The sequence below is a fragment of the Lissotriton helveticus genome, chromosome 4_1, assembly GCF_964261635.1.
Source record: "Lissotriton helveticus chromosome 4_1, aLisHel1.1, whole genome shotgun sequence".
Taxonomy (NCBI): domain Eukaryota; kingdom Metazoa; phylum Chordata; class Amphibia; order Caudata; family Salamandridae; genus Lissotriton; species Lissotriton helveticus.
The window spans coordinates 702,780,028-702,805,380 of record NC_136063.1 but is presented as its reverse complement, the minus strand read 5'-3'; the positions used below and the strand labels follow the sequence as shown (position 1 = coordinate 702,805,380).

General features: G+C 47.7%; 1 protein-coding gene across 1 annotated transcript in view; it reads right to left on the bottom strand.

Annotated features, from left to right (window-relative positions):
- The window catches only part of PRKDC (protein kinase, DNA-activated, catalytic subunit), a 3,158,350-nt gene that overhangs the window by 1,912,632 nt on the left and 1,220,365 nt on the right, over positions 1-25,353 (bottom strand). Inside the window, exon 49 of the mRNA XM_078687323.1 lies at positions 9,346-9,489. Coding sequence (XP_078543449.1) covers positions 9,346-9,489 — 144 coding nt within the window. The remainder of the gene's footprint in view (positions 1-9,345; positions 9,490-25,353) is intronic.

Here is a 25,353-nt window from a genome sequence, read left to right as displayed (position 1 = left end):
TAGCCCTGTACTCTTAGTACTTCGTTACTGTCTCTCACAACACTCGATCATAGTCCTAGGCACCATACCCAAAGTCAAAATTAAAGCGCCTCTGGTAACTCACAGAAAACACCAAAATGCTTGCCTCAGAGAAGCCTAACAAATACAACACACTGCCAACCACAGGTTCCCCCACAATGCAGCGTGCTGCCTGTTTGGTGCTTCAATGCCCTACACGGGGGTGTGAAGCTCTATACATATGCTACAATACAACAGTGTGGGTAAAAATGGGGAAAGGCACAATCAAATAAATCTTTGCTATGCAGGCAGCCACAGGTCCGATAGTTCATTCAACCACTTCAAAAGAGCATCAAGGGCAAGAAAAAACACAGGGCAACAGGGCCGAGAGCAGCCACAAAACACCTTACTTCAGGCGACAGTTTCCTGTGATGAAGGAAGAGAACCGGTTAGGAGGCTCATAAATTTAACTTGATGTCAATTATTTCCTACATACAGTTTCAATTTAAATAGTGTGTTCTGTTATGATTGGCTCCAAAAACCTGCATCCGCCTCTAACCTTATGCGCAAAGAATTAAGGACATAGTAGTGACCTTTGATGTAAGAAAGTAGAGAGAAAGAATTGTAAGTGGACTGATTAGGATAGGAGAAAGGGTCCTGCAGAGGCAAAGAATATTAAACTAAAACAAAGTCTCTTCAAACGGCATTTGAAGACCAGAAAAACACTCTGAATGAGGCAACGGGAGTGAAGCCCCTTTTGCCCAGTAGGCTAGAGTTTGTTCTCGCTCCTTTTGGGACTAAGCAGTGAAGTTTGTAAAATCATTTCGCTTCATTGTGCACAGGCTGAGCTATCTTTTCTCCCTACTCATAGCTTTCGGGCCTCAATAAAGTGGAAACAATCTAAATTATCAATGCTTTTATTGTGTGTCTACATAAAATGCACTTTACAAAAGTACAAAAGCAACCCGAGAATATATAGGTAACAAGGGTACGTAATATTTTTAAAGGAACAAGGGTCCCGGTGAGAAGTTGGCCTGATGTGCAGTGCTCACTATTCTAGTGATCACTATATATCAGTCCAAACAACCCTTATTGATGATTGGTTGTAAGTCAACCTTATAGACCAGCTATCCTAGTAGCATGGATACGAGCAGTCTAAGGCTAAGACTCTAGAGGGCGTGTTAAGCCAGCTGTTTTACCATCACATTACCCCTTGAACACCCAGTGAAAGGACACCACACAAGTGTTATGAAAATAAACAGTGTATTTATTAGAATCACAACAACCCTGTACTCTTTATGAGGACAGGGTGCTAGGCACACAACAAAACTCTTACGAAAATACTTAAGTTAGCACGGTATACACAAATGCCCGAGGGGCACGAAAAACCATATACTTTAAAAGTGGAATGCGAAATTACTAGCAGGTAAGTACAGTACTAATAGGCTTTGGAATCGCTAGGACTTGACTAGGGAATCGTTAGATTACTTCTAGGAGACCTAGGGGACTCGGGTGCAGAGTGTGCACTCTCACGCGGGATGCGGGACAAAGTCTATGGAAACTAGTAATGCTAAAGTTAGTGTTCACGGGCGAACCCGACCTGGTAGGGAGAAAACGACAGTGGATCCTGACCCTTGGATAGTGAGGCTATGCTGGGGCACTGAAATGCCGAAGTTACCTAGCCCAGGGGCTGCAGCTGCATAGGTCTCAAAAGACGTCGGGAATCCTCGTTGCCGGACCAGGAGCCTGGAAGAAAGATGCTGGCAGGCGACCAGTGAAGATAGTTCGAGTTGATCCAAGCCTGGATCTGGAAGATGGATGACACCTGAAAGCAGAGGGGACCAAGTTCGTGACTACTAGCCAGTAGTCAGTGGGCACCAGGAGGGCACCGGATGGTAGTCACCTCGACTAGGTGAGTGGGCGATGCTGGCTCTGCAGATCTCACGGACCAGGAGGCGTTGTCGGCGACCAGGATGGAGAGGCGAGCTGTCCCACGATGGATGAAGCTGTCGGCGTCGAAGTTACCCGGGGTTGGGCAACAAGCCTTGGCTAATTCAAGCCCACGCGGTGGACTCAAAATGGCGTCTTGAGTGGACCAGGAGGGTCCGGGGTGCTCCTCTTCGGAAAGGGAGCAAGGGCCAGTCTGGAGCAACCAGACCAGCAGCAGTGATGTCGTCGGGCGTCGTTCAGAAGGCCACAAGCCAGCGGGCTAGTAGCCAAACAACGCGGTGAGCAGCAAAAAGCAGAAGGGCCCCACGCAGATCGTGGAGATGCTGGGGGGCTGCACTTCGGTGCTGGAGCTGCTCAGGGTCGGGGCTTCTCGGACCCCAAAGCACTCACCAGGAAATTACTCGGCGGGCTTGCTGTGCAGAAGTCGTGCAGTCTTGCAGATGGCCGGTCCCTCGAGGTCTCGTCGCACCCACGGTTCTCAGCTGGGCTGTAGAGGTGGGTAGAGGTCAGAGGTGCCAGGGAAGCCGGTTCTCGTCGAGCTGGGCAGTCGGATTCCGGAGGAAGGACTTGCAGCAGACCGCAGTGTTCTTTAGATGGTGCCTGCGGATGCAGGGTGACTACTCCTTAGTCACAAGGGAGAAATCTTAGGAAGAAGTCTTGAGTTCCTTTCGTAGAAAGTAGTTTCAGGATTCAAAGATGATCTAATTTGGAAGGGGGCCTGCTCCTACCTTTATCTGGGAAAAGGGGGCTGGCACGCGACTAAGTCCTGCCCTAGGGGTGGGACCAGGAGGGGGGTGGTTACACCCACTTCCTTGGCGGGCTTTTCCCCAGCACAGGGTCTGGAGTGTCCCTGGAACTGGTTCAAGCCAGCCTATGCACAGTGAGCACCGGGGTGCCACGTGCAGTCACCTTCCTCTGAAGCCCTGCCTACCTACAATACACAAAATCCTGTCTGGGACGGTGCTGGCACCGCCCCTGGCAGGAAACCCTTTGTCCTTATCTCCTGCTCTGGGAGGACTCCCAGCAGCAGGAGGGCAGACTTGTGTCTCGGTGGCAGCATCCATTTTGTGGATGCTAAGGCTCTGTCTGACTTTAACCGGGGTTAGGGGTTACATACATGCCGTGTCCCTCTAGAAGGGTGGAATGCTAACCCCGTCGCCAGAATTGGCGAGGGGTTAGTATTCCAATTCGTATGACACCTTACTCGACATGTTTTGATAAAGCGATACCAGAGTTGGCATATAACCGCGAGGATTATAATGCACTTAAGAGTATATGGTATGCGATATCATGGAAACGGCTAAGGGATGGATCCCGAAAGCCGCAGACAGGCTCAGCTCATGCCAGAGCACCATCTCACACGATTCCAAGCACTCTGCCTTCAGGATTGTTAAGGCCTGCCATAGGAGTGACTGATAGGAGATCTGTGTGTCCATTTTAGGGTTAGATATAGGTATACTATATCTAAAGCAAAGGGTGAGTACACCACCTTGCCCCAGCTGTCGTGCAGCCAGTTGTGTCAGTTTAGTTAGTCAGCCCAGGGGTGGCATAATACATGCTTCAGCCCCTGGGAGACTTCTGAGTACACCTCAGCCCTGGGTACAGGGACTTGGAGAGGGCCCAGTGCCAATTCAGTACCTGAGTACAATTTGGATAGAGAGAACAGCTAGGCTGTGGGTCTGATTAGCAGGCCCACAGCCAGGGAAAGTCGTAAACCAGTGCAGCAAAAAGCAAAAATCTGGGTGATCATAGGATTGCAGACCCTACTCTCCTACAGTCCCTATTCAACAGTCACACATTCAGTACAAAGAAAATGCTAGAACCAGACGCAAAGTCAATGAAAGCAAATAAATCACATTTATTAACAAATAAGTCAAATTGAGGGTGGAGACTAAAAAAACAAAGCACGAAAATCACATAGAGAGACGCAGGCAATTATCTGTAACGCAAATCGCACAAATACTCATCACAAATAAACATACAGCAACAATACTTCCCTATATTAAATTATATATACCAAGTACATGGTCAGTGCTTAAGAGCCTACGACGTTTTGACCCCATAGTAATGCAAGGATCATTATCAAGACATTATATAATGATGCCAGAGAATATTGCTCAATGGTAATAGGGTAGTAACGTGGAAAATACCACCAGAACGTTGTGTTGGGACAGGGTCCATCAGTAGTGGAACTGCATAATCCGTAGCATGATCGCATACTGGGAGAGTTGAAATCTTAGAGGGGTGGTCCGGGTAATGAGGAGCGCAACCCAGTAAAGGACCGGGTATGGGGGGGTAAGATTGCAATGCAACCGTGATTCAAGGCGAGATATATACAACAGAAAAATTATCCACATCCAATTATTTGACAACAGGGAATGATAATCTTAGTGCCAATATCCAACAATGTGGAACACGTCCTTAGTGCAGAACTGGTTGCATCAACAGTACGATCCTGATGCAGCCGCTAGTCACATCGGGAAACAATCAGACGAGCCGAGACTGCCTGCATCTTCAGCTGCCTTAGAGTTGTGCATGCACTAGCTCGTTAAGTAGATGGATGAGAAGTAATGAAAATGAAAAGAGGACAAAAAGAGTTTGTTTTGGAAGGGAGGTTGGATATGGGGGCCGTGTTGGCAAGGAAAACCCATGAAACCTACACAATGCCAGACCAGCATACTTGAACCACCGCCGCTCATTCCAAGCACCCAACAGACCTCCCCGCTCTGCCCAACTGTCACTGGCCACTGTCCCATGGATCAGCAAGACCAATACCGGAGGAAGATCCTTCTACTACCTCGCCATCAAGACCTGGAACACCATGCCCCCCCCCATCTTAGGCAATCCCTATTGCTGTCCCAATTCAGGAAGGACCTCAAGACCTGGCTCTTCGAATCAACCCATAGCTCAGACGGATATGCAGCCCCCCTTCCTCCCAGCACTTTGAGACCCTCACAGGTGAGTAGCCATAATTTACAAACCCGATTGATGGGAGAAACATACCAATGGATGCATGGCAGAAGGCTTACTAATATAAAAAACAAAGAGGTATAGAAAACTCCAGTTGTCTATACAGAACAATTTAGAAGGATAGGGAATTATTAAACATAAGATAAGCCATATAACATTGCACTCTACATGCTCAACCTGCTAAAATGTATGACTTTGTAGAACTACAAGGTGTGAAAGGCAACAGCGGTGGAAAAAACGCAAACTAATTAAGAGAGGCGTGGCGATGCGGGAAGCATACTAATAAATGCATGGCACAAGGCATACTAATGTAAAAAAAACATGAGGTATAGTAAATTATAGTTATGCATGTATACAGAGAGCAACTGAGGAAGAGGCAACAAAATAAACATAAGAAAAGCCATGTAACGTTGCTCTATACATAATCAACCACATAAAACTTGTGACCTTTGTAGAATTACCAGATGTGGAAGGCAACAGTGGAAAAACGTAATTTAATTAACAGAAGAATGGATAATATATATACATAGGTCACAGTCTCAAAAGGGAAAATAGAGCGGTTATGTGATCAAGATGCAAGTGCAGCAAGATCATAATCCGACATGGTTGGTTACCAAAGTAGTCCATTGGTAATCATGTACAGTCTTGATTTGCGCAGTTACAAAATTGGATGGAACGGGGTCATGCAGCAGGGATGACCAATATTCCATTTTGTTCAGTCCAGTGTTTAGGGTGTGTGTGCGCAAAAATCCATTTAAGTTCCTCCTTGTTCAGTGTGGATGAAATGTTTCCCCCTCAGTACGGTTGCTGCACCACAGCAGTCACTTGCCAATGTAGGTCGTTCTCCTTTGGATTGAGTTCCACAAAATGTTCAGCCAGTAGGGCAGTCATGACCTTACATCTGGGATGACTCCTAAATTGGTATATTCGGACTCAGACTTTTGGTATTGTCTGTCCGATGTATAGCAGGTTACATGGGCAGGTAATGGCATAGACCACAAAGGCAGTGTTGCAGTTTGAAAATTGCTGCAAAATGACACTCATTTTGGGAATTAATTCATTGATTTCAACTGTGAATTCACAAACTCTGCAAATACCGTATTTAAATTGGCTTACTAAGGAGGCTAAACCCCATAAATCATTGAGCATGCGGTCACTCCTAGTAGGGGGCAGATTAGCTCTGACAAGGTGATCTTTGATGCTCTTACTCTTGTGAAAATCAAAGTCAGGTCGCCCAAATGTAAGGTCACCTGCGTCCCAAAAAATCCAATGTCGCAAAAACATTTTCATCACTTGGTTTGATACAGAAGAAAATGTGGTTACACACAAGTGTCTGTACCTTTCTTCTGTTTTGGTGTGAGTAATACCTCTCTAGGACAGTACCAAGCTCTCTTCATAGATCTTTTCACTAGTTTACAGGGATATCCCCTGGACAGGAGCTTTTGTGATACTTTTTCAGTTTGCTTGAAGAAGTCTTGTTTGTACAGACAGTTTCTCCTTCTACACAAAAACTGCGAGTAAGGGAGCGAGTCCCGCAGTGCTCTGGTAGTGAATAAAGTAGGCTAACAGGGTGTTCCTCTCTGTGTGTTTGCCAGGAGGGATGTGTGTAATTTTCCATCCCATGTTTTAATCATCAAATCAAGGTTGGGTATTTCAGCTTTGCTGTGTTGGAGAGTGGATGCAATGACTTTGCAGTTGGCATTAAGCCAGTTGAGAAATTCTGTCTCAGTTCTACTACATAAAATGCACTGCACTTCCTTCTCTCACATTTTGTTTATCAATCAGTATAACAAGTGCTAAAATTCGTTGATTTAAGTGTTGAATCATACTCCCTCCTACCTCTGGTTTTTTTGTAGGTGTGTCACTGACTTAATAGGTTGAAAGACAACAAAAACATTCTGATGCAACATTCGGGTATCAAAATGCCATTCTCATCAAATGTTATTTGATTACTGGCACAGTTATATGCCTTTCCGTAGTTACGATTAGTAACTTCTATATGTGGACAGCGATTCATTATGTAATATAAGCGCAAGCTGGAACTTTGACAACTTACATTCTCACTCAAACAAGCAAATAGACCCCTCATGAATGTGAAAAATAGTGCCTGAAACTGCGATTTCCTGAGTTAAGTCGTAACTAATACAGGCCAATGCTAAGAGAGAAAATAAGTTGTGCCATATTTGATTCAATATTAACAACTTTGTTCTGAATATAGTGAAAGCCTTGAGGAATCCACGATTACAAATAAACCAATTTTGTATATTTGATGTGATATATTTGACCCCCTCAAGGCATCAAATTGGTGACTGTACTAGAAGCAATAGTTGTCCTACATGTGGAAACAACCTTAACATAGGTTAAGAGAATGCCCAGAGATAAGGGACGAAACAATGGCCACAGCTACACTTACCAGAAACAGGTTTGTAAGTAAAACTGCTAAGGTGTGATATGCTCTTCATTATCACTGTTGACTGTGGGGAGGGGCCATAACTCATGAGAGGTGAAGCTTCGAGTGGGCCATGATGCCCCTCCCCTCAACAGTAGGTCTAAATAGCATATCACACACTCCAATTCTGCAAATATGGTTTATGCTGTCATTTTTTAATATGTCTTTGTTTAAAAAAATATGTAATCAAAGCCAGGGTGCAAGAAGTTAAAGTCGTACAGTGATGTAAAATCACTTTGAGAAGGCTGAGTGGCAATTAGCAGGGTTGTTTCCTTGGCTAAAGTCATTGTAACATGAAATCCATGAGGCTGCAAAATGTCACGTCAATTTGGCTATATTCTGGTAATAATCTGGACGTTGACCGTTGTACTGTGAATGTGAGCTTAATAGTACATTCGCACTACATGTATTTAGTGCAAATGTGTCTAAACAAGCCTTTTGGATCCTTTCATTATCACTGCAGCAGTGGGCTTTGGTCATCCATAGGGTTTGGGCACAGGGGCTAATGGAGGGACAGGCTCTTTGGCTAACAACTATTGTCCACGGCCAAAGGCATGTGTAGTGGGGACTCCCTGGCCAAGGCAGACTGGGCACAGGCTCGGCTGCCGGATGTGGCATATGATAAATACAAAAACTCATACACTCAATGAGAAAAACAAGATCAAAGTAAAGTTATGGCTAAATTTAGTAATAACACCTTACCACATGTAAAAAAAAAAAAACTTAGATAGCCTCTTAAAAAACACTGTTAAAGTACAATTATGGTTACAAATTAAAACCAAAAAACTACTGGTATTCACAAGTTATGGTCAACTCCACAATAAAAAACGTACAGAACAACAGTGAAAACCATCTACCTTCATTTTACCTTCGTTTGACGGTTCTTAGCCTTTAGACTTCTGAGGACACCTAATGAATGACTAGTGAACATCAGGCACCCACACCTAAGCTATTTGTACGTTTTGAATCTAAAAAAAATGCACCAACTACAGAAACATGTATGAATTAAACAAATACATCAATTATGAAATATTTTGTTTAAGAAACAGATATGCAAAAATCAAAATTTTAAATTCAATTTCTTTTTATTTCTAAACGACAATCGATATAACAGGCTCTAAAATCTTGCTTTGCCTTTTTTGCTCATAATGTATATGATTTCCTGCATGCATACTAGTTGTTTAATTGAGATCATCAGTTGCGCATACTACCAACTCAATTTTTAGCTTCCAATTTCAAATTCCTTCACATTTACAGAGCGTTTTAAAATCTTCAATTTTGCATTACATTTTTTATGAACTTCTAATATTATTTCATTTTTTAAACAGTTGCAGATCCCCCGAGAAGGTGTTGCGGATCACAGGTTAAGAACCACTGGGTGTGTGTTTGTGTGTGTACACACACAAATATACACATACCTATATAAGTGATGTTTCACTATGTGCTGTGACACTGTCCTGTGTTACTTTTTGATTATTGTTTGTACGAACATGAATACAAATATTGTAATAAAAAAAGTCATTGCTGAAAAGATTGTACCCTCACTGCAGCACAAGGTGCCACTGAAAAAGACTTTGCTAAGGTATCATTACTTATACCTGGATAACAGACAGCCATGAACCAAATTGGTCGAGGAATATTCACCATGCTTACCACCACAAAGAGGTGATACAAAACTATCAAGGTACCTCTCTGTCAGAGACTATACTCTAATGCATTAAAACAAAGGGTGAATCACATAGCAGATGAAAATAATGAATGCAAGTGGTATGATAAAAACTTCACTTTTTCAGGGGCTGCACTGGCCGTTAAACCTAAGCACATTTTAACAGAATTTCAAGTACAGCATTGCATTTTATGGACACCCAAGATTACCACTGATCAACTTTGGCTATGAAGCTAGTCATAGGAAAAGTTACAAACGGCCACACGTACAAAAGACACAACTTTCAACACAAATCATACAACATTACTCTTACCGATGGAGTTGCAACACTCGTCCAGGAGAGGAGGGTAACCACTATCTCCACAACCATGTAGTGAATTCCTTCTCCTCCATTATTTCCCGAAACAACCAGCTGCAGTAAGGGCCCAAGCCACTGTCTTGCATATGGCTGGAAAACCTCGGGTTGCAAAATAATTAAATGTCGTTAGTTTGTTCCACATAGGCCCATCTTTATTAAGAATAATAAAAACCAAATAAAATATATTGATTTATTTATGCACTGTAATACAGCACACTCAACACGAGGGCATCAGAATACATGAAAGGATGGTGATGCAGTGCTACACCAAATTACATATAACCAATACAATTTTACAAACACTAAATCTAAAACGTGATGCACGAGGTCAAGCAGGCAACACTGCGGGAACATGAGGTAAAGAGGAAACGAGAAATCATAATTACATGTGACTGACCTTCTACAGAATTGGCAAAACGGTATAAGAAGCTGAAGATAAAGATGGAGCGCAAATACAGTTCGGTATAATGAACTCTAAAGAGGTTGGAAATCACGAGGAGAATACCCAAGAGGGCAGAAAGAATCAAGATTTCGAGTAAAGAATTAGGATGCATAAGATACAGAGTAAGAATGAGAGAAACGGAAAAATTCGGTAGATAACAGGTGTATATCAGTAACAAGAGACGGGTGAGGTAGGGAGAGGGTTGGAAGATATTCAGCTAAGAGAAAGATTTACATGATTAAAATGTGTTAAAATGCAAGCATAGTAAGAGATAATTTACTGTCAGTTGTTTAGATGTTCAGATTTCTAATTTCAAATGGAAGCAAAGAAAACATTACTTACCTTCGGTAGTGCTCTTTCTGGTGGATTATCTATTTATCTGCATTCTCACTTTAAGATTGTCCCATGTTGTCGGACTGGATAAGATGTAGTGCCCCTGCAAGCCGTTAGGTGGCGATGTATGGCTTCGCACTGGATCCGTACCACACAGTGACGGAGTGCAAAAGAGATGATGGGGACAGTGCACTGCTCTCTAATTGGGGTCCTTTTTAGATGTAAAAGGAGACCCTACCAAAGAACCAGAGGGTAGGAGGTCAGTCAGGAATCTATGTTAAAGTACAGTATCCACCAGAAAGAGCGTTAAGGAAGACGAGTAACTTCTTCTAGTCTAACCACAGATTCCTTAACTATAATATTAATAATAATAGGGGGTCTTGTAGAGCGCATGGTGACGCACAACGGCGTGTCCCCGCGCTGTAGTGCGAGCGCAGCTAGAGAGGGTACTGAGGGGAAGGCCCACTATCTAGCATAAAGAAATGTTTTGAGCTTGGCTCTAAAGATGGGCTCTGACGGTTCCAAACGCAGCGCCACAGGAAGTTTGTTCCAGCTGGATGCGGCCAGGTACCTGAAGGATCTGCCGCCCATCCTTGCTCTGGTCACCTTTGGGATGGTCAGGCGCCCTGAGCCAGAGGATCTGAGCGCACGAGAAGGCTCGTATTGTGTCAGGAGACCCTGAAGTGGGAGGGGTGCCCTGCCGTTAATGATCCGATGACAGGTGCAAAGTGCCTTGAATTCTACCCTGCTTCTCGCCGGGAGCCAGTGCAAGGCCTGGAGCGCGGCTTTGGAGGCTGATCTTCTAGGCAGTCTGAGGACCAGCCGGGCAGCGGCGTTTTGCAAAACCTGTAGGCGGCTCAGGTTCTTCTCAAGGGTCCCCAGATGGACTATGGCAACCTGCTCTATCTTGGACGTGACTAGCGCGTGCACTAGTGTTTGGCGGGCTTTGGTGGGAAGGAGCTCCAGAACCTTCCTGAGGGTCTTGAGGATCCCAAAGCAGGTACCGACCACCCGGTTAACCTGGGGGCCGAAAGTCAGATCGGAGTCGAACCAGACACCTAAATTCCTCGCCTCCTGGCAAGGAGTAGGTGCTGGTCCCAGGCAAGGTGGCCACCACGCCGACGTCCACGCCGCCCGGTCTCCCCCCACCACCAGCACCTCAGTCTTGCCGCCATTGAGTTTAAGGCAGTTGGCAGACATCCAGGCAGCTAGATCTTGCATGCATGCTCTGAAGATGTCTGCCGCAAGACCGGGTGCACGCGATAAGGAGATGACTAGCTGCGTGTCGTCGGCGTATGACACCATGCGCAGACCGTGACTCTCCACTATGGAGGCAACCGGGGCAGCGTATAGGTTGAAAAGCGTTGGGCTTAGAGACGAGCCCTGTGGCACCCCCTGGTCCAAGGCCACTCGCTTGGAGTAGCAGTCGCCCTGCCTGACTTGGAAACCTCGGCCAGATAGGAACGACTGGATCCATTTTAGCGCTGTACCACCCACCCCTGCTTTGTTCAGACACTGTAGCAAGATGGAATGTGCTACAGTGTCGAACGCAGCGCTTAGATCCAGCAGGATCAGGGCCATAGTATGGCCCTCCTCGGCCCCCTGTCTGATGGTTTCGGATGCCATGAGGAGCGCCGACTCTGTCGAGTGTCGAGGTCTGAATCCAAACTGGGTGGGGTGAAGAAGATTGGTCTCTTCCACAAATTGCATTAGCTGCTGATTAGCCACCTTCTCCGCCACTTTAGAGAAGTAGGGTAGGAGGGAGATGGGACGCAGATTCTCCAGCTTTTCGAAGCTGATATTAGGCTTTTTGCGGAGGGGGAGCACAACTGCTTGTTTCCATTCCCTAGGCAGGGTGCTGGACCTGAAGGAAATGTCCAACAGATGCCTGATATATGGTTCTAGTGTTGTCAGGCTGTCCCGCAATCGTTTAGGTGATGCTGGGTCCCGTGGGGAGCCTGATTTCACTGATCTACATATTTTGATCAGGTCTTCTGCTGACGGGGTGGAGAAGTTAAGCAGCAGATTATGACCATCCGCCTCTCTTGCTGATACTTCAAACTCTCCTCCTACCACTGGTTGGGCGGGAAAGGCTGAATAGATTTTGGACACTTTGTCGCCGAAGTACTCGGCGATGCGATTGCAAGCAGCAGCAGAACAGTCCTCTGATCCCGCCGAGGATTTGGGGACAACCAGGGATTTATATACACAGAACCGTTCTTTCGCTGAGTTCTCTGCACCCATGATTCTTTCGGCATAGTGGGCAGTTTTCGTTCTCCTGATGAGATTGTGATAAGCTCGTCTCTTGACGAGATATCTCTCTCTCGCCTGACTATCATAGGCTTCCCTCCACTGCCTTTCAGCTCGCTTACACTCCCTCTTGGCACAGCGCAGTTCCTCGTTGAACCAGGGTGCCGCTCTCTGTTTGCGGCCGCCCTCCTTCGGACGGCCTAAAGGGGCCGTGCGGTCCAGGGCAGCCGCGATGCGGTCGTTGAGCAATTTATTTGCCGAATCCGCGTCATCGCCTCCAGGGGGGCCCTCGGCTATGAGAGCCTCGTTGAATTTGGGCAGGGAAAAACTAGCCCATTTGCGCCTGGGATAATTAAGGGGAGTGGGATCGGTCGCCTTATACTTGGGGAGAGAGATTTCAAATGGCACCAAGAAATGGTCGGTCCAGGGGAGGGGCACTGGAGGAGCCGCTCTGACTTCCTCCCAGTTCGCAAATACTGGATCAAGCAGGTGACCATGTTGGTGTGTCGGAACTTTGGAATAGATACCAAAGAAGCAACGCCCAAAGTTGGAGGGTCTGTGGAGTAGACTCAAACCAAAAAGTCAGGCAGAGGCGAGCAGCCGAAGTGTCCTTTGAGGCAGACATGGATGACGAGGTAGTAGTGCTCCATGAATGTATGCACCTAGGCCCACATCACAACCTGGTAGATGTTACGGACATGCACTCCTCCCACTAATGCTGTCGTACCAGCTTTGCAAAAATAGAAAGACGATTGATAGAAAGCGTGAATTAATTTTCTTACCATGCCAGGCAAGTTCCTCCCTGAACCGGAACATAAGCAAACCAGGCTCAGTTTCACCCTTGTTATTGGTTCTTCGGTTGCGTATGGAGTAGTTTCTGTCCTGTAACTCCAGTTCTGTAGTAGGGGTATCTCTGTTATAGTCATAATCTAGTGAATAGTCCCGCCCATGTGCGTGGACCACGGAGCAATCAAAAATAATCTCTTAAGGTGTCGAAAAATGCAGAACTGCACAGACACTTAAGAGAGAATTAAAGACAGATAATGCAGCCTATATCCACAGGCTACACTGTCCAGTACTTCAACTAGAAATTCCACCAAAAATCCACAAACAGCACAGCCTGTCCAGATTTCCCTTGCTTTAACAGCAAAAACCCTCTGGAATGATAGAGAGGAAGACATGGACAGACAAGCCCCATAGGCTGCCATTATGTGGCTCAGAACAGGATACTGTGCCTTTAAGAGAACTTTCCAGAACTTCACAGTATCCCAGAATGCACTGCAGGTCCCTTTTACTTTCAGTTCTTTTTGAAGGCTTAACACGCCAGACCTGTAGTATTCCATACATGAATATCTCTCTCCACCGGGGAGGAGGGCGGGCGCTTATGACTATAACAGAGATACCCCTACTACAGAACTGGAGTTACAGGACAGAAACTACTCCTTCTGTAGTAGGGGATCTCTGTGTATAGTCATAATCTAATGAATAGAATGGCAAGCCCATCCCCACACCAAAGCGACGGTGGAGAAAAGAGAAAATAACACCACTACTGTGCGAACAGATTTCGCCGCGAAGCCTGCCCAACCTGAGCATCTGCCCTGGCATCAGAGTCCAGGCAGTAATGCTTAGCAAAGGTATGGACCGACTTTCCAAGTGGCCGCCTTGCAGATTTCTGCAATTGGAACATTACGGAGCAAAGCAGTCGTGGCAGCTTTGCCCCTGGTGGAATGTGCCTTAGGTTTACCCCCTAAGGTCTTACCAGCTTTTTGGTAACACAACTGTATACAGGACACAATCCACCTAGAAATGGATTGTTTAGAGGTAGCAAGACCTGTCCTGACTGATCCATAATTGATAAACAATTGGTCTGACCTACGAGTATCCTTGGTTTTATCCAGATAAAATTTCAACACCCTCCTGACATCCAGGGAATGCAGGGACCTTTCCGCTGGAGAGGAAGGATTCTGAAAAAACGTAGGTAAAGTTATGGTCTGGTTAACATGAAAGTCAGATATAACTTTAGGAAGAAATTTAGGGCGAGTACGCATAACAACCTTAGCAGCATGAAATACAGTATAAGGTTCTTGGCAACACAACGTCTGAATTTCACTCACCCTGAGGCCGATGTAATGGCCACGAGGAATGCCGCCTTCCAGGACAGGTGCTGCAAAGAAGCCTTATGAATAGGTTCAAAAGGCTCCTTCATCAAACTGGACAGAACCACATTCAATTCCCATGAAGGCGAAGGATCAATTCCCATGAAGGCGAAGGAAGCCGGACCGGACGGAACACTTTCTTCAAGCCTTCCAAAAAATCTTTGATCACAGGGATCTGAAAGAAGGAAGTCTGTGAAGGGCATTTCCTGTAGGCAGTCAATGCAGCCAGATGAACCTTAATGCAATGGACATTAAGGCCAGACTGCGCCAGATGTAGAAGATATGGAAGGATGACATCTTCCTTACATGTCGTCGGGTCATAGTTCTTGGACTTGCACCAGATGCAAAACCTCTTCCACTTGTAAGCATAAGAAGTCCTAGTGGAAGGTCGCTTAGCCTCCTTCAGTATGTCCATGCAATCTTCTGGGAGATTCAGATGGCCATATTGCACTATCTCAGGAGCCATGCCGCCAAACTCAAAGAAGAGAGGTTGGGGTGCAACATCTGCCCCCCGAACTTCGTGAGAAGGTCCGACCTGCACGGCAGCCGCATGTGAGGAAGGAGAGACCGGTGAAGCAGGTCCGTGAACCACCACTGTCTGGGCCATTCCGGGGCAATCGGTATCATCCGCGCCCTGGACTGGGACAGCTTGATGAGCACCGGCGGAATCAGGGGAATGGGTGGAAAAGCGTACAGAAAGCTGTTCGACCAGTTGATCCATAACGCATTCCCCAGCGTCCCCGGCTGGTAGTACCTGGAGGCGAAGTCTCGGCATTTGCTGTTTTCGGCGGTGGCGAACAGATCTACGTCTGGAGTCCCCCCCCTTGCAAAGACTTCTCCTAGTACTTCGTCGTTTATGACCCATTTGTGGTTTTCCTGAATCAGTCTGCTCAGTGCGTCTGCCTGAACATTCTGCACACCTGGTAGATGGGTAGCCGTTATCGTCAGTCCTCTGGCTAGAAGCCTCCTGCGACAGGGGGCGCGATCTCGAGCCCCCCTGCTTGTTGAGGTAATACATCGTGGTCGTATTGTCCGTTTGCACAAGCAGAGAGTTGGTCTGGAAGGACGGAAGAAAGGCCTTCAGCGCCAAGTGAACAGCTCTGAGTTCCAGGAAATTGATGTGGTACGTGGACTCCGTCTGGGACCACGTCCCTTGAATCTGTAAGTCTCCGGAGTGCGCCCCCCAGCCGTGGAGAGATGCATCCGTCACGATCGTCTGCGTGGGAATGTCTTTGTGGAAGGGAACCCCTCTCAGGAGATTCTCCGCCGAACACCACCACTTCAGAGACTGAAGCGCATGCAGAGACAGTCGTACCCTGTCGTCCCAAGATCCTTTCATCTGATCCCACTGATCTTCCAAGCACTCCTGCAATGGTCTCATGTGCAGCCGTGCGTGTGGCGTGAGGAAGATACAAGAGGCCATCGATCCCAGTAGAGAAGACACCGTCCTCACTGTTGTAGATGGAGTGGTCATAAGAGCCTGAGCCTTCCGAAGGAGTGATAATCGTCGCTCCTCCGAAGGAGACACGCTTGCTGACAGCGTATTAATGGAGGCTCCCAAGTACTGTATGCACTGGACCGGAGTCGGGACAGACTTGGACATGTTGATGTGCAACCCCAGCTTGTTCAAGAGAACGCACGTCTTCTGGAAGTGTGCTTGAGCTTCTGAGAAGAAGGAGGCCTTGATCAACCAATCGTCCAGGTACGGGTAGACAAACACCTTGTTCTTCCTTAGGTGTGCAGCTACCAATGCCATGCACTTCGAGAATGTTCTGGGTGCAGACTTCAGTCCGAATGGCAGTACTGTGTACTGATAATGATTGGCGCCGACTTGGAATTGCAGGAACTTCCTGTGTTTGTGTGCAATGGGCACATGGAAGTACGCATCCTGTAGGTCTATAGCACACAGCCAGTCTCCCTGTTGCAGCTGAGGATAAATCTGATGCAACGACAGCATGCGAAACTTCTCTCTGCCAATCCACTTGTTTGCTTGTCGCAAATCCAGAATGGACCTGAACTCGTTCTTGTCCTTCTTGCGAACCAGGAAGAACCGGGAGTACAGACCTCTTCCTCTTTGAGATAGAGGTACATCTTCTATCGCCCTTTTCCATAACATATCTGCCTCCGCCTGGAGCTCGCGCAGTTGGAACTGCGAGCTGACCGGTGGAATTGATGGAGGCGGGCTGGTGAACCGAAGACTGTATCCATGGCAAACAATATTCAGCACCCACTTGTCCTGAGTGATTTTTCTCCACTCTGCCAGAAAAAATTGAAAGCTTCCCCCCACTGGAGCGGGTAACGGATGTAGGGGAAGTACCCGCTCAGGGTCGAGGCCCGGCCGCGCCCTTGTTCGCTGTAGAGGACTGCTGACCTCCTCTATCCTTCTGGCGCTTCTGGAAGGGCCTCCGGAACTGCTGCTGTTGTTGTTGCTGCTGCTGTCCCGAAGCCTGTCCTCACCCTCTGCCCTGTGACCCGAACCGTCTCTAGAACGGGCGGTAGGCCTTCTTTTCTTTGGGCTTCTCCAAGCCCACAGCCGTCAGAGTCTCGGCCTCCGCCTTCATGCGGGCCATCTCATCATCCGCATGTTTGCCAAACAGGGTTTCCCCAGATAAGGGCAGATTAGCCACTCACTGCTGGGCCTCCGGCTTGAGTGACGAGAGCCTGAGCCAAGCATGGCGTCGCTGGTTGATCCCATGACAATACCCATGGGCCGCCAAAAGAGACATCAGCGGCCGTGCTGATGACCTGGTTCGAAACCAGCATCCCTTCCTTCTGGATCTCCAGGAAATCCTCCCTCTTATCTCGTGGCAGGAGTTCCGTGAACTGCTGGAGGGATTCCCACAGGGCACGTTCATAACGCCCCAGCAAAGCCGCATCGCTAGAGGCCTTCATGGCCGTAGATGCCGTCCCACAGGCCTTCCTGCCAGATGAGTCGATCCATCGGCTCTCCTTATCAGGAGGCGAGGTAGAGTTTTGTTTCCTGGCTGCCGTCACTATAACGGAGTCCGGAATCGGCTCTATCAGCAGAAAAGCCAGGTCGGAATCCGGGGCCCTGTACTTCTTCAGAAGCCGGGATGGAGCGGCTTTCGTCACTGCAGGCGTGAGGAACAGCTCCTCCGCAGGCTCTACCAATCCTGGTACGAGCGGTAGTAAAGGACGAGACAAATGCTTCTTATGCAGCGTCTCAAAGATCACGGATGTCGTAGGTGTTGGAGCCGTCACCGCGATTCCCAATTTTGCTGCACCCCTCAGGAGGACATCCTGGAACGTGCTGATATCGTCCACAGGCGACACTCTCGTCCCCGGGGAGTCCGACAAAGTCGGGGAGTAGGACCTGGTCCTGGAAGAGTCCGTGCGGGACCGTGATCTGCGCCTCCTGTGGCGCCGTCTTGACCTCGTGGATGATCTGTGACGACTGCGCGATCTCCCCCTCCATCCGGAGCGGGATCGCGACCTCCTTGGCTTCGGTCGCCCTGCCGGTTCGACCGGCGGGTGACTTTGGCTTGGCTGGGGCCCTCGGCCGAGGGGTCCCCTTAGGAGGAGTCGGAAATCGTGGCAATGAACCTGTCCTCGGAGGAATCGGAGGAGGCTCGTCAGCCGGCAGCTGAGGTTGAGGCTGAGGCTGAGGTTTAGGAAGAGGCGGAAGTGGCGCAAGTGGAGGCGGGGTGGGAGCCCGCGGAGGAAGTCCTCTCGGTAAATGGAGGAGGAGGAGGAGTAACTGTCTTCCGCCTAGCAGGAGTATACACAACAGAGTACACCGAGCCTGGTGAACCGCCCTCCTTACTAGGCTGGGACTTTGGAGAGGCTCCCAAAGGCACTTGACGACTGTCAGACTGACTCCTGGCGCCAGAACTCCTTCTACGCCTTCTCTGCGTCGAAGAACGGCGACCCGACGGCGAGTGTCGGCCCCTCGACGTCGAGCTTCTTCTCCTCGACGGTGAGTGCCCCTTCTTCGACGTCGAATGCCTTCGCCTCGACGGCGACCTTCTGCGCCTCGACGGCGACCTCACGCCTCGACGGCGATCTCCCGTGCCTCGACGGCGACCTTCGCCTCGGCAGCGATCTTCTCCTCGACGTCAAGGATCCCCTCGACGACGACCTTCTCCTCTTCGACGACGGCCAACGGCGGTGTCGCCGTGACGGCGAGCGCCGACGCCGGTCCACCTCTCGACGTCGAGTCCTCGACGTCATCACCGGAGACCTCGACGGTGGTCTGTTCAGTTCCCTCGACGCCGAGCGGCGACGTCGCTTCGACACAGAGCCCTGGGGAGACGGGGAAAAGACTGCAGTCATCCCTCTCGACGCCGTGGTCGGTGCAATCGACGCAGGCGGAGAATGGGGATGTTTGCTGGTCTTCCTGCCCCTGGGGTGCCCCCCAGAGGCCTCAGCATGGGCAGAGGAAGCCCCTCCAGACCCACCTTGTGCCTTCAGTCTTCTGTCTTCGAGGCCCTGAAGCCTGATCTTCATCCTATCCCTCAGGGTCCTTCCAGAGAAACCCTGGCAGATGTCCCACTCCTCTGGGACATGAGATGAAGGAAGGCAGATGATACACACCTTGTGTGGGTCCGACTTGGCCTTCTTCCTGGAGCACTTAGGGCTTTTGTCGCATAATGCAGGCATATTGACAATCAAAGAGTGCACCAAAAGACAAACAGGAAGAAAAAACACCAAAGTACTTCAGAAAAGTACTCAAATAACTTGAAAAAAGTGAAAAAATCACCAATCAACCCTTGAAAAGGGAGAGCTCAATGCTCCAGGGTCCTGCTTGCAGGAGCCGGAAAAAAGAACTGAAAGTAAAAGGGACCTGCAGTGTATTCTGGGATACTGTGAAGTTCTGGAAAGTTCTCTTAAAAGGCACAGTATCCTGTTCTGTGCCACATAATGGCAGCCTATGGGGCGTGTTTGTCCATGTCTTCCTCTCTATCATTCCAGAGGGTTTTTGCTGTTAAAGCAAGGAAAATCTGGACAGGCTGTGCTGTTTGTGGATTTTTGGTGGAATTTCTAGTTGAAGTACTGGACAGTGTAGCCTGTGGATATAGGCTGCATTATCTGTCTTTAATTCTCTCTTAAGTGTCTGTGCAGTTCTGCATTTTTCAACAAGCTTAAGAGATTATTTTTGATTTCTACGGGGTCCACGCACATGGGCGGGACTATTCACTAGATTATGACTATACACAGAGATCCCCTACTACAGAAAGCTTGGTTCCAATGGCGCAGTGTGCTCAGGACCCACATCGGGGCTTCCCCAGCACACATAGGACTGAAATGTCTTCAAACCCCCAAGGAAGACTCGCGACACGGAGCTCTTTATGGCACCTCTTTAATACAACGGTGCAATCACTATACTGCCTTATTCTACCTCCGCTTCTCGTGCCTTCCCTTCCGCCTCTGCCTGCCCTGTGCAAACACCAGGGTCAGGCAGGGCGACAACACCTCCCCCTTTTGTACAATAATGCTTACTGTGTCTCAGAGTTCTTCATTGAGTCGAAAAGGTCTCTTGGCTGTTCTTCATGGACCGTTGATTTGCGCCTGTTCAGAAGTATGGCGGTCCCTGGCATCTTCAAGCCTCACTGAGCTGGGACGCGCTCCATCACTGTTTCCTCCTGGGCTCGACGAATCCGTGCCGGAGCCACAGTCCTTGACTGGAGTATGAGCGGAGGGATTGAATCTTTTAAATTGGGATATGTTTCGGGGTATCCGTTTGTCTTCAGTCTCAGCTGTGATCATAGTCCCTTTCCGATTGGAGACTCGCAACGGGTGTGCGAGGTATCGACTGTCTGCCTTTGTTCTACGGTCGCGTTTCACCAGCACCCAGTCTCCTTCCTGAATGTCCATCTGTCGCGCATGACTGCGTTGATCAGCATAGTCCATCTTTGATTTCTTTTCCTGGTCCAGTTTTACCAGGGTGTCATGATCAGTGGTCACAGTTTGCGATTGCATGATGGTGTTTGAAGCGGGCAGCCGTGTGCGGGGAACTCGCCCCAGCATCAGGGGAGGACGTGGGTCTTTAGTTTTAGGGCCTGCTTCAGTCTTCCTTACTGTTTCTCATAAGGGTAGTCGCTGCTTTAGACTCACCCTTTTGTGTAGCTCCAGTCTTTGTAGCACGGCGCCAGAGCAGCGCGGGGCCCTTCACGCTATTTCGATCGCATTTTCGCGCACTTTTACATCGGCGCTCTAGACGAGCTGGTCTTCGGCTGCGCGCTCGCAGCGAGGGGGCAGAAGCGGTGGGTTACCAGCATACCACTCTCGTCGCCAGTGAAATGTCTTCAAACCCCCTAGGAAGACGAGCGACACCGAGCTCTTTATGGCACCTCTTTAATACAACGGTGCAATCGCCATACTGCCTTATTCTACCTCCGCTTCCCGCTCCACCCCTTCCGCATCTGCCTGCCCTGTACAAACACCAGGGTCAGGCAGGGCGACACGACACGGACGTCAAACGCAAAAACAACAAGGTGATGGATAGGATGCTTGAATTAATCTCAGCAACTGCCAATCGCTCTGGAGCATCCCAATCCATCGTTTTTCACCCACCATTGCTACCTCAGATTGGATCTAGCCATTTGCAAATACGTCTTGACCCTGTTCCTCAGGAAATCCAGCCCAAAGTGCCACACCAGGTCCTCCTTCAACCAGGACACAAGCAACCCAGGACGAGTTAAGCTCTTGTTATGGGCTCTTTAGCTGGATATAGGTTGGTTCCAGAAGCATTTCTATCTTTCTATTTCTATGTACTTGCCAGTACAGATTTAAGTTGCTAGCATCTTCCATTATTTACTATTTTGCCCTACATCGTGGTGATACTCTCACAACCCACTGACATTGAGAGATGTTGAACCATGGTGAAATACTGAGCGAAAAGTGTCTATACAAGTGCTATCCTTTTTACAAAGCCATGTGGCAACCTGATCTATGCTCGTGGCCCTAGTTATTCGCTTTCCAAAAATAGATTCTTTATATTGTATATTCTAAATTGTTAATCATCATCTGACCAGGCTCGCGCTCGCTGAGAACTGCGGTCCTTTTTAAACCTTCTTGACAACAGGGGATATCCTTGTGAAATGGATCTATACCATGACAGTGATCCATATGGTATTGTTTGTTTCCATTTCTGCAGAGCGGGGCCTCATTACCTGAGCGAGTGCCAGGCGAGGTGAGGCCACTCCCGAGTAAATTCTGGGTGAGTGTCTATTTGATAAAATAAAGTATGAGGAATGTCTCTTTGGCTGCCTTATGTCTGCATCATATATGTGGCTTTCACGTGTCTGTACATACTTTGTGTTTCAGGAGAGGAGTTTCACAATCATGATTTTTGAGCCTACCAATCAAGACATTGCCAGATGGTAGGGCGTTCATTCATGGTATGTAGTCTTTATTACACTTTGATCACAGTTGCAGTAGTGTTGTTACCAGAGGTCCTGAAGAAAGCCTTTTGTAGGCTGAAACATGTCGACCAGTTAACTTTACCACCTAGATAGTAATATTTGTTGAAACACTATCTACACTCTGCTTTTTTAACCTTGTCATCATGGTGACCGCCATAATAAAGTCCGTTCTTAGGCACCATGCTAGTCAATTTTAAAACACTATTCCCTATATTAGCACATATCTATATTCTTTTGAGCACTGCAACTTTTTCCCACAGCTTTTTCCCACAGCTCTTACTACAACTGCTCGCTGGTCTCTCATCACTGGTGGATCCGTCTCTAAGGTCTACTCACAATATTGAGAGTGAGTGCCTTAGTGGATACCAGTTTGCACCTTTAAAATCCAGATGATGAAGTTCCCCCAATGGGTGGGCTGATGGGTTTTCCTACCTCTCACTTTCTTAGTCTGTACACACACTCCTCATAAGAAAGCAGACACTCTCTAGCCTCTCTTGACCAGTAGCACCCCCTTCTGTGTGTATTATAAACAGAAGGTTGCCAGCAATTGAGCTACTTACGGATATGCAGAGCTTAGAGATTGCAATCGCATTGGCGAAATTGATACAAGTTGCCAAAAGATTTCTTATGGAACAATGACATGAAATAGGGTGGTCTAAGATGTGATAAATTGATCAAAATAGAATGTCTGTAATCATTTTATGAATTGTAATCTTTAGGTATTTTATCGCGCCTTATAGTGTGTTATTATGTGAATATGTTTTTATAAGAACGTAATGTAATTGGTTTTTAAGAATTTTTTTAACAATTGTATTTGTACCCTGTGTTATGATGAATATGTAGTTTAAAGGCCAAATGGTCACAATAAACTTATCTTTGATTGATTGATGTCCTCCATCCTCCAAAATGATGTCTGACAGGTGGGGCACAAGAAGCAGGCCGCATATGCTCCCTTACACCATAGGTTTCTGTGCCACAGCCACCTCATTCTTTTGTGGCCTTTGATAGATATCGCACCACCTTCTAGCAGTTGGCAAAGAAAAAAGCATATCTGAAGGCAGGAGCGGCTCCTGGCCAAAGATGAAAAAGCACAGTCATGCAAAGGGTTGAGAAACCTGATGCAAAAGTGTAATAGAAGGATTAAGCTGCTATTGTCTGGTTAGCAATTTCCAATCTGTTTCTCTGTCACCACTGTTGAATGCACCTCATTATTCATACACACATGATCAAGCCTCTATAACTGAATTATAGAAAAAAGAAATTGTAGAATTTACATTTGGTATAAACAAATGACAATTAACATATATGACAAATGTATTTAGTTTGGAAATGTAGTAATTTAACCCCTTCGCTGCAGGGGTAATTCCCCCGCTGTGCTGGGGGTGCGCACAGTGCCCGCATGCTCATGACGAGCTGAGCTCGTCATGAGGCACGGCGCTCCTGTGCTCATGGCGAGCTGAGCTCGTCACAGGTGCACCGGCTCCCGTGGAACGCTCAGCACAGCAGGGGAATTCTCCCCGCACCTGAGCGTTCCACGGCTCATGACGAGCTCAGCTCGTCATGAGCACCGGAGCACCATGCCTCATGACGAGCTCAGCTCGTCATGAGCATTGAAAAGGTTAAATATATTAAAATTAACAAAATCAAATGTATTAACTTGAATAAAATAAGAACGGTTCTCCTCCAAATTGAGAAAATAAAATATATATTTTTTTAAACTTTATTTTTGGTAAGCATATGTCGAAAACAACACAGGTGGAAGGCAATTAGTATATCCATCAGGTGAGACATCGACGGCGCATCCATAGTATATGTGCATCAATCACAAAGACATTGAGAACATCAAATGCGTAAATCCAGCTTAATCCGTAGGAGCCCAGGCAAGGAATTCACAGACCCCGCACATCTCATTTCCCAAACTTATATGTATTGAGCATGTATCCTACAGGAGGTCTAGAGTAAACTGAAGCCAGCATATACTATCAATTGTCACTAGCGGGTTCTGTGTCCACCGGTGCCATATCCCGCTGGAGGAGGTAGGCTTGCAGAGGGCCCCAAATGTCTTTAGGTCTGGACGCTCTAGGGAGTATCTCCGCTTAAGTGGTTGTTTGTTCCTGACAATATAAAAAGATCATCCATCCTCTCTTTGAATTTAGGAGCTCGCCCCCTACCCCACCTGCAGGCCACCCTTCGCTTGGCTAGTAATAATGCTGTGGCTAAAAACTTCCGGTATGAGTTAGGAATCTGTGGGATCCTTGTCCAGGGTATCATTTGTCATTTTTCCAAGCGCTGCATATACTTGATCCCAGAACTATTGCACTGCTGGACACTCCCAGGCTAAATGTAGGAACCCCGCCCCCGCCCTACCACACCTATCGCAACGATCATGATCTTGTAAGTGAAAGCTGTATTTTTTTGCAGGTGTATAATGTAACTGGTGGAGGAATTTGTAATGGATTAACCACATTTCTTCCTCAAATCTGAGGAGGCAAGGTTCAGGGTACACCCCTATTGTGCCACCCTCCAGAGGGAGGGAGCATGAGCCTCTCGCTAATTGGCTGAGTCCCCTCATCTGATGGAGGGGACTGAGATGTGTGTTTCACCTCCCCTCCCCCACATGAGGGGTGAGGTTGGCAAAGGTGGGTAAGACCTCTTTTCATAAATTGGTTTTCCCGCTGATTCTCCCACCCAAAGTGAGGACCAGAACTGTGGGAGTCAGTTGCTGGGGGCAGCAAAAGGCAGGGACAGCTTCCAAAGGCAGCAGACCTTTGAAGCTTCCCCTTTGGTGGACCCAGCCCATCCTGGAGGCGAGGGCATTACACTTCTGCCCAAGAAGGGCTTTGTTATTGGACCCAGAGAGTGGAGGCTCTCTACCCAGGGGTCCAGAAACCTGTATGGTGGTGGCAAATGGCGGGCAGCCATTCTGGAACCATTCCAGGGCGAGTCTATTTTCAGGGGGCATCTAAGATGCCCTCTGAGTGCATTTTACATTAAATCCCACACTGTCATCAGTGTGGGTTTAATGTGCTGAGATCTTTGCTACGAAACTTTACAGTTTTTAGTAAAGCCATTAAGGAGCTGTGGATTCATAATGACCAACTCTCAGACCATATACTCTTTATGGGTTCACTACACTTATAATGTGTAAGAGTTGACTTAGACACTGGAGGGGTACAGGGCTCATGCCTCTATACCCTCTCCTTAAGGCTAGTGCGCCCCGCTAGAGGGGTGACTTACCTATGCCTCAGACAGTGGATTGCAAGCATGGCACACAGGGATGTGTGCCATGAGGACTCTTCGCTTTTCTCTGCACCAAAACACGTAGCCTGCAGTGGCAGTGTGTGGGTGTGTGTTAAAGTGTAGGGCCTTAAAGGGTGGCAGAAAAGGTCCTGCAGCC